The sequence below is a fragment of the Vespa mandarinia genome, chromosome 24, assembly GCF_050613455.1.
Source record: "Vespa mandarinia isolate Hongniang chromosome 24, ASM5061345v1, whole genome shotgun sequence".
NCBI lineage: Eukaryota > Metazoa > Arthropoda > Insecta > Hymenoptera > Vespidae > Vespa > Vespa mandarinia.
In genome coordinates this window covers 1,350,001-1,360,000 of record NC_140833.1, presented here as the reverse complement: position 1 = coordinate 1,360,000, position 10,000 = coordinate 1,350,001, and the positions used below count along the sequence as shown (strand labels likewise).

Genomic DNA, 10,000 nt, shown 5'->3' with positions numbered 1-10,000 from the left:
CGTTTTCATGCGACAAATTTGCGAGGGCATTGAATTCATACACGCTCAAAAAATTTTGCATCTCGACTTGAAGGTAATTAATTAATTAATTAATTATTTTATCATTTGTTTGTTTATTTATTTATTTATTTATTTATTTATTTACGATAGAATATTGACTTAATTAGAATTAATTAAGAAGTTACATAATTGCTAAGGGAATATTTCGAATAATAGAAATAATTATACCAATCATTGTTACAATTACAAAGTTATATTTAACCCTTTTTTTTTGACTGCGAGCTTTTCTAAGTTGAAACGTATGAGACACGCGAATACGAACGCAGGAGACGACATACACACGAGACCAAAGTCTTCGCCGGGCGCATATATGCGTCCACAGGTCACACTCGATGGCCTTCGATGGACGCATATATGCGCCCACAACAGTAAAAGGCTTAATTCATTTTCGTGTGCGTGCGTGCGTGCGTGTATGCGTGTGTGTTTTTTTACATTAATAGATATGACGTTGAGAAAAAAAAGGAAAAGAGAAAAAAGAAAAAAAAAAATACAAAAAAAGTAAAGAAGAGAAAGAAACTAAGCGACGTTTTCAATTATCACTAATGTTTCTAATCATGTTTGTTTTTCCTTTGTTTGTTTTTTTTTCCTCACTTTTCTTTTTTTTTTCTTCTTTCTTTTTCTTTAGCCAGAGAATATACTCTGTTTGACGAAGGAAGGTAACAGAATAAAAATCATCGACTTCGGATTGGCCAGGGATTATGATCCAAACAAGAAACTTCAAGTATTGTTTGGTACGCCAGAATTTGTCGCACCGGAGGTCGTCAATTTCGATCAAATTGGATTCGGCACGGATATGTGGAGCATTGGCGTCATTTGTTACGTACTGTGAGCAATACATTTTATCACCATTATAATAATAATAATAATAATAATAATAATAATAATAATAATAATAATAATAACAATAATATGAAATATAAAACATGTTTCATTATTAGCCATACTAAAAAAAGAATATAATATATATATATATATATATTTATATATATGTACATATTGTTTTACAGATTATCCGGCCTGTCGCCATTTATGGGTGATACCGATATCGAAACTATGGCGAACGTAACCATCGCCAAATACGATTTCGATCATGAGGCATTTACTGACATATCCGAAGATGCTAAGGACTTCATCAGATGTTTGCTGATAAAAGATAAAGAGTACGTACATATATGTATATATATATATATATATACGCATACATACAAAGTGGGAGGTATTATGAAGACATTGATTGAAAATTTTCTAAACGATTTCAACAAAATCAATTATACTCTTTCGAGACTATATAGGAGACTATATAGTCTGTTAAGATTCTAAATTTTGTCGGTTGATCTTGCAAAACGAAAGAAAGAGAGAGAGAGAGAGAGAGAGAGGGAAAAAACAAAGAAGAAAAAGAAAATTAGAAAATCACCGTAAAATATAAGTCTCGAAAGAGAATGAATTAATTTTTATAACTCGTTTAGAAATTCTTAGCCCTCTTCCTTCTACCACATCCATTCATCCTTCCTCTTCCTCCTTTTTCTCTTGTTTTGCTTATTTAGAAATTTAAGTTTTTTGTTAGGAGGAAGATAAAAAAAAAAAAACAAAAACAAAAAAGAAGAAAAATTCGGATTCTCTCGAAAATATTCTGAAATTTCTTTAATAATAGCTTCGTTTATCTCTCTCTCTCTCTCTCTATCTCTCTCTCTCTCTCTCTATCTCTCTCTCTTAAAAAAATATATATATGTGTGTGTATTTATATATATATATATATATATATATATATATATATACATATACATATATATATATATATTATTATTATTATTTTATGAAACGTTTAAAAGCTTAATTAAGCATTTTGTCTGTCATTCTCTTTCTTTAATCATATTTTATCTATCACATAACAGAATCTTAATAATAATAATAGAATATATTAATTATCGTACATTATAATAATAGAATATATTAACCATTCTTAACCGATATATATATATATATATATATATATATATATATATATATCGATAATTAGATATTAGATATCATCTATTGCTTTCTCCACGTTTCTAATCGAACAGTCTCCTACGTCGGCTCCATCGAATGTGATATTTTTGATATTATCTCGAAGAAACAAGGCTTTGTCACGTTTATTCGTTTCATCATTTTGAATGAAAAGAATGAGAGATGCGAAAAGAGATAGACATATAGATATAAATACATATAGATAGAAAGAGAGAGAAAGAGAGGGGGAGAGAGAGAAAGAAATCCCAAAAACGATCTCAAAAAAAAAAAAAAAAAATAACTAAAAAAAAAAAAAAAGAAACGAACCCACTCACGAAGAGCCTGTTATGAATATTTCAGAAAACGAGCGTCAGCATCGCAATGTCGTGAACATCGTTGGTTGGCCATAAACAAGAAGAATGATCCTCTAATCAACCTGGATAAAAACAACGACGTAGATCTAACGAAATCAAATAAAATAGAATTAGATTCTACCGTATTAATTGATTCGATCAAATTATGTACTAAGGCCAATGGAAGATGCAACGTCATACCTGACAACAATAACGACGAACTCGATTTGACGAAGGATAATTTGAGATTGTTCGTTGAACGTTGGAGAGAGCATCCCGATAGTCCGTACGTTATCGATAACGTTAATAATTTCGAATATTCTGATAGATGTCGTCGATCAAAGGATGATAATAATATGGACGAGACTGTATCATCGTTAAGGGCACAATGTACTTCACCAAGAGAAAGTCTTTGTAGTTTTGAATCGTCGGAAACCGATACGAATAATTCACAAACAGAGGACAATATACGTGGTTATTATTTGAACGTACCAAGTTTAGGATTAGCTTTAGAAAGAAGAGCATCAGAGGGTATGGCTATTGATAAATCGTCACGTGATCAGGCCAGTCAAATTATTTTAGCCGATGAAATAATTAAATTGTCCGAACAATTGCGCAATATCGCTATGGGCGGTATAGATACGATCAAGGAAAGAAACAATGTTATTACTAAAAGAAAAAATGATAATTTAACGGAAGATCTAAAGATTATGTCAACGTCAACGTCTACGTCAACGTCGTCCACGTCTAAGGACAATGATAAATCATTAGAATACGTTGGATCGAATTTATTCAAAGGAAAGAAAAATTATTCGAAAAGAATCATTAAAATTGATAATAATGAAAAGAAGATGGATGATTACAATGAGATCGCTGAAAAATTGTCGATTATTAAGAAACAAAGGAAACTCAATGGAACGACCTTTCATAGTAATCGTAATTACGATCGTTCTTCGAATAATAATAATAATAATAATAATAATAGTAATAATAATAATAATAATAATACGATTGATAATCCGTTCGACTCATTCAAAAGACGAAAGTCAAGTTTGGATAATGTTTCGTTATCAACTACGACGACGACTACGACGACGACTACGACGACGACGACGACGACGACAATGACGACGATGAACAATCACGATGAAATTAATCGTACGAACGATCATGATAACTCTAATGATAGTTCTGTAATCAAGGTCATCGATAATTCGAAATCCATGAAATTACAATCAAATAATGAAATTGATTTAACGCCACCATGGAGACGTACAAGAGTGAAACATTCGTTCGGTGAGACTAGCAGGGATGTACCGAGGATATCGAATTTGCGTGATTTACATAAAAGTTTGAATCTCGACGAGCCGGCTAATACGAAAGATCTTTTACTTCATTTGTTAGGCGAATGGGAGGAAATTGGTAATAAAACTTCGACGTTAGGAAGAAAATCTGTTAGTATTGATTGGTGCGGAGAGGAATCAATTGCCAGAAAAACTATGAACTCGTTGGCGGAATATTTTCAATCGAAACAACAAAAATCATCGGCTAATAACGTTACTGATAAATCATCTAATCCGACGTATCGTTGAAGAATGATGTACCCTATTTTTTTTTTTTTTTTAGGGCCGCATTTATATTTTTTCCGTAATTGTCCTAATTTGACAATTAACACATATTTAATATTTTATCTTTCTTTCCAAAGATTTTTATGCGTATACTTATTTTTTTTTTTCTTCTTCTTCTACTTTTTTATTTTGTTTATAAAGATTGTTTGTCTTATAGAAATTGAGGAGACCATTCATCATTTAAAAAATTGTTGCGCTTAATGCGGCCCTAAATATTTTTATTTTGTCCTTCATTCATCTATCTATCTATCTATCTATCTATCTATCTGATTTATCTATTCATCTCATTTCTTTTTTCTTTCTCTTTCTCAGGATAAATCTCAAAGCGATTCCGCAAATTCTATATACGTTATAAATATATAATATTTATATTTGAAAAATATATATTTTTAAATGCCATAATAATAATTATTTCAATGAACGAGATAATAAAATAGGATTGGATTGAAGTTCCTCATAATGTTCAGTTATTCGATTTATTATTATTATTATTATTATTATTATTTTATTTTATTTTATTTCATTTCATTTTTTTTTTTTATTTTTTTTATTTTTTTTTGTTTCGTTAATAACTTCCAGCTGCATTGATTTTTTTGAAATAAAAGACATTCGTCGAGTATTTATTAATTTTCAGAATTTACTCGATGATATTTTATTATTATTATTATTATTATTATCATTATTATTATTATTATTATTATTATTATTATTTCATTATTGTCACTTGATTATAGAAATTTGTAAATCTTTTGTTGAGACGTGTTTCTTGTAATTATATTATATTATGATAGAAATCTAGTCATTGTATCTATGTACATGAAATGCGTAAGGATATATATATATATATATATGTATGTATGTATATATATATATATATATATATATAGTAAGTTGTGAAACGATCTATGAAAAAAAGAAAAAGTAAAATGGTAAGGTTAATGAGCAGATATGAATGCGAAACCTTTTACATTATTATATATCATAATTAATTATGTATTTATGTAAGGATAAGTATATTGTATATTATTATATGTAAATGTTGAAGGTATATGTATTTGAATGTATATGAGCCTACGATTATAAAAGTTGTCTAAATAATAGATTTATTATTTTTTTTTCTTCTTCTTCTTTTGAGATATTCTCTGATAACGTAGACATTTGGTGGTTTTGAATTTTAATATTGAAGGAAAAAAAAAATAAAAAATAAAAAGAAAGAAAAAGAAAGAAAGAAAGAAAGAAAGAAAGAAAGAAAGAAAAAAAACAACTTATTTTTCTACAATGGGAGGGAGAGAGGGAGAGAGAGAGAGAGAGAGAGAGAGAGAGAGAGAAAGAGAGAGAGAGAACACTGAAAAAGTGTTTATATTTTTAATATTGAAAAATGTATTATTTTATTATTATTATTATTATTATTATTATTATTATTATTATTATTATTACATTATAACGTTAGATATATATCATTATATTTTTTTTAATAAATGGAAAAAGAAAAGGATAATTCTTTGTTGTAAATAAAAAAGAAATTTTTACTATACAACAAGGGAGAAAATATTGTAATTATGTATGTTCTTTTAATATCGTAATTTATTTAATTACTTAGACCACTTTAATAATTATGCTCATATCAGAGAGATATGGAGAATGATGTATGATTATTACGTGAAACGATACATAAAAAAATGATTTCTTTATAAAACATTACATTATTTCCATTGTTTTATTTATATTGCATAATTATTAGGTTGGAAACTATGAAACGGGCGTTTTGTTTAGTTATTTATTTTCATTCAGCGCCTCTTTCATAGTTTCCAACCTAATAAATACACACACACACACACACACACATATATATATATATATATAGGGTGTCCAAAAAGCGTGGGACCATACGTATTACTGAGATCAAATGGATGAAAAACGTTTAGATAAACTTATGTCTAAAAATGCTTTATCATAAATATATATATATATATATATATATATGCTTTGAAAAATATTTATGATTTATTATAACAATTACAATTTCGAAAATTCTTTTTTCCTGCAAATAATGCAAGCCTTTCATTTGTCGAATTAATAATTGCCAAACTTGCAAATATTCAAATATTCCAATTGTATTTGAAATAATGATAAATGCATTTTGAGTACATTCCCAAAAGTACATCTTTCGTTTCTAATCGTATTTTTATAAACCAACTTTTTTTTTATATGAATCACATAAATAGAAGAATCTAGACACATTGTATATATATATATATATTTTTTTTTTTCTCCTTTGTTTTTCTTTTCTTTTTTAATGAAATTAATCCATGAAAGAAATTCGTTTAATTTATTTCTCTTCTTTTTTCTTTTTTTTTTTTTCTTTCTACAGACGGAGACCAACAGCAGGCGGACTTTTAGAACATCGTTGGCTCGATGTTGCATTGGAAAATCCGATTTGTAAGAAACGATTAAAACGATATGTTATTAAAAAACGATGGATCAAGGCCGTCAATATGATATTGGCGTTAAAACGTATGGGGGCAAATTTAGACTTAGATCTTCTTTAACGTGACATACGGTTTTAATTTATTAATTAACATAGAGAATCAATGTGAGATAATTATTCGTAACAAATTTTCTTATTATGTTGTCTTTGTTGATTTGTTAAAAAAGAAAAAGAAAAAAAAGAAAAAAAAAGATTACAAAAGAAAAGAAAATTAAAGAACGACCATAGAGGAAGACCAATTTTTGTAAGAATTCCACGAATGTAATTCGTTTTTGTTTTTGTTCTTGGTTTTTTTTTTTTTTTTTTTTGTAGATCGTACAGATCGAAAACGAGTATTAGTATTACGTTTGTAATATTTAGCAAATATTATTAAATAATTTCTTAATTAAGTAGGAATTTTTTTTGTTGTTTTCATTTTTTTTTTCTTTTTTTCTTTTTTTTTAGAGTCAAAGAATACGCCAGAAGTGCCGTCTGAAAAGGTCACTGCGTTTTTTTTCTTTTCTTTTCTTTGCTTTTTTTTCGTTTCTTCTTATTTTTCATTTGGAAGAATAAAAAATTTATTTTGTTAGAAACAAATAAAAAAAAAAAAAGAAAAAAAAAGAAACGCGTATTCTTTAAATGGCTCTTCGATATAAAGTAAGTAAAATAATTTTCGATACAATAATTTATTATCCCCCCTCTCGACCTCCTGGGTTTTATGATTTATGTTGCAATTGTTAGAACGATATTGGCACGAGTAAAATAGTCGAATGATTTACGAAATTTTAATGGACGATTAAAAGTAGAATTATGTAAATAACTGTACATGTAATATGCACCTGTTGTGTCTTTAAATAAATTCTTTCATCGCAAACGTGTACGAAAATGTAAACGTCTTACGCAGCTTCTTCTAACGATTGTCACGTCGATATCAAATATCATGCAGATCGTATATTTATGCAAAAAGAAACAATATGTATTTAATCCCTCTATACATTCTATTTTTATATATTACAAATATAGATTATTTATTTAATCACGGTGAAAGACGAAACGTAAAAATGCATTTGAATCACGTAGTCGAGCGTCGTCCTCGAATCTACTACGAGAAACAATTGATTGTCCATTGTGTAATAATAATGAGATATTTTATCAAACGTAAAAATATTTATCGAATTCGACAAAAAAAAAAAAATAAATTGAATCGTTTAATAAATTCTTTTCAATCGATAAAAAAAGAATTACAATTGTTACCGCAAATTTCTTTACGATTAAAATTGAATCGTACATATCAAAATAATAGTACCGATTGTATCGCACAGATGGCAGTACATTTGCATGAAAGACATCTGTATCGAAGCAGATAAGCTTACGAAGTGTTTATTATCGAAGTAAATTAAAAAATAATTTGTCAATGGTTAGTTAATTGTTCGCTTAAATGATATTAGAATATTGTTTAGTTAATCGTACGAAATATATATATATATATGATATTTTAATGAAATATTTTGTATACTTAATCTCCTTTATAATTAGTGAAGACTTTTGTTAGGTTAGAATTTGAAATATATAAGATTATATTTTTAAAATGTTAATACATATTTGAAATGTGTTTTTTTTTTTTTAATAGGAACAATCCTTGCAAAATTGGACACCTTATGCAATAGAATATGATCCTTTAAAAGCTGGTAGTATAGATGGGACCGATACAGAGCCTCACGACAAAGCTGTTAGTCGGGCTATGCAAGCACATTATGAACCTCCTCATGGTTTAAAATCTAAACCTGAAAGAACGCTTTACGTAGCTAGATTTGGATCAAAGATAACGAAGCAAGATTTAAAAGAGGTATACAATTTCTATTGAATCTTTTTCTAAACCATTGAAAATTAATTTTATTTCTAACCTATAATACACAGTTTTTTTCTAGATACGGAGAGGTATTATCGGCAAAAGTTATAATAGATTTAGTTACTGGTCTCTCTCAAGGTTATGGTTTTGTAGAAATGAGAAATATAGATGAAGCAAAAAGAGCAGTAAGACGTTGTACAGACACGACACTGAAAGGATATCAAATTTTTGTAGACTTCGAATGCAGTCGTACTATGAAAGGCTGGAAACCTAGAAGATTAGGTATAAATATAAAAGAATAATACGATACTCTTTATAACCTGATATAACCTTAAAAATGATATAATAATAATTTTAAATTATCTATGTTCTATTTAGGTGGTGGCTTCGGAGGAAAGAAAGAATCTGGTCAGTTACGATTTGGTGGAAGAGACAGACCATTCAAAAAGCCAATAATACCTAACATTATAAAATCGTGATATCGATTTAACAAATGTTTAATGTATTAAGTGAGAATTAGAACGTAGAAAGTAACCTTGACGATTTTCTATGATATATAATAATAATATAATAATAAGTGTTCCTTTTTTTTTTCTCACTTTTTTCTTTTTATAAATATAATTTATGAACGTATTTATAAATGTAATCAAATATACGTGATATTATAGGAAATCGTTGGTTTAGCAAAAGTGACCGATATACGAGATCAAGATTTTAATGTTTCTTTTTTTTTTTGTTTTGAACATCGACGATGTAAACGTGTCGACGTCTCGACGTTGTCTGATCTTTAAAGACGCTTACGCGGAACTTTATACTTGGACGTTGTTGCGCCCTCTCTCGTCCGCAAAGCTCACCATATAAGGAGGCTCCTCTCGTCGCGTTGACTTCAAAACGCTTTTGAAGATTTAGAACTTTAGCAAGCAAAAGCTTTAACAACGTTTTCATCTTCGATAAAGATTGTTTTTCCTATTTCGTCGAGCATAGAAAGAATTTTATTGCACTTTACTCCTAATCGTTCGACTTGAATCCTCGAAGATCAATTAATCCAAATTGGCGCTTGATTCTTGGATTCCTATTTCGTCGTTTGTCGTTTCACCACGATTCGTTCGTGAGCTATTTTCTTTTCCTTTCTTTCCTTCTTATTTTTCTCATTGTTCTTTTTACTTTATTTTATTTTATTTTATTTTATTTATTATAATTATTATTCCTTTTTTTTTTTTTTTCTATTTTTCGCGGAATCATGATAACGTATCGAGAGGACGCGTTATTTTCCATTAAGAACAAAAGTAGGGGAAAACTCAGATTATTGATGATCGAACGATGACGTAAATTGGATAACATTAGTACTAACCTTTAGTATATATTTGATATATATTTATATATATATATATATATATATATATATATATATATATATATATATCGGTTAGAGGTATGCGCGATCAAAGACAAGTTTTTCTAAATACGATAGATTTTAACAGGCACACGTGTGCGCGCCTGTAGATAAAGATAGAGATAGAAAGAAACTCAAACGTGATAGTTATTCGTTCGAATTACATTATGTAAGAGAAAATCTAAAGAAATAAAATTTTGAATGATATATTTGATCGTGACAATCATAATAAACCAACCCCTATTTTATTACCATCTATTATAC

At 28.3% G+C, this 10,000-nt stretch overlaps 2 protein-coding genes across 5 annotated transcripts in view; both read left to right on the top strand.

Annotated features, from left to right (window-relative positions):
- Positions 1-4,404, top strand: part of LOC118442845 (uncharacterized) — a 13,730-nt gene extending 9,326 nt beyond the window's left edge. For 2 of the 3 annotated variants that reach the window (XM_085663855.1, XM_035869013.2), the window contains exons 5-8: positions 1-73; positions 686-885; positions 1,068-1,220; positions 2,407-4,404. The exon at positions 1-73 is cut by the window's left edge and continues 69 nt beyond it. In XM_085663855.1, coding sequence (XP_085519981.1) covers positions 1-73; positions 686-885; positions 1,068-1,220; positions 2,407-3,991 — 2,011 coding nt within the window. In that variant the 3' untranslated portion in view covers positions 3,992-4,404. The remainder of the gene's footprint in view (positions 74-685; positions 886-1,067; positions 1,221-2,406) is intronic. The other variant, XM_035869012.2, reaches the window with a different exon arrangement.
- A 3,398-nt stretch (positions 4,405-7,802) lies between these two features.
- Positions 7,803-9,943, top strand: LOC118442850 (U11/U12 small nuclear ribonucleoprotein 35 kDa protein). Of its 2 annotated transcripts, none has more exons than XM_035869039.2 (4): positions 7,803-7,911; positions 8,125-8,340; positions 8,412-8,625; positions 8,722-9,943. In XM_035869039.2, the coding sequence occupies exons 1-4, from the start codon at positions 7,909-7,911 to the stop codon at positions 8,820-8,822; spliced, it is 534 nt and encodes a 177-aa protein (XP_035724932.1). In that variant the 5' UTR covers positions 7,803-7,908; the 3' UTR covers positions 8,823-9,943. The 2 variants fall into 2 exon arrangements, with proteins under 2 accessions (XP_035724932.1, XP_085519959.1); XM_085663833.1 differs by having other exon boundaries at positions 7,907-8,046.
- The last annotated feature ends 57 nt before the right edge of the window (positions 9,944-10,000 follow it).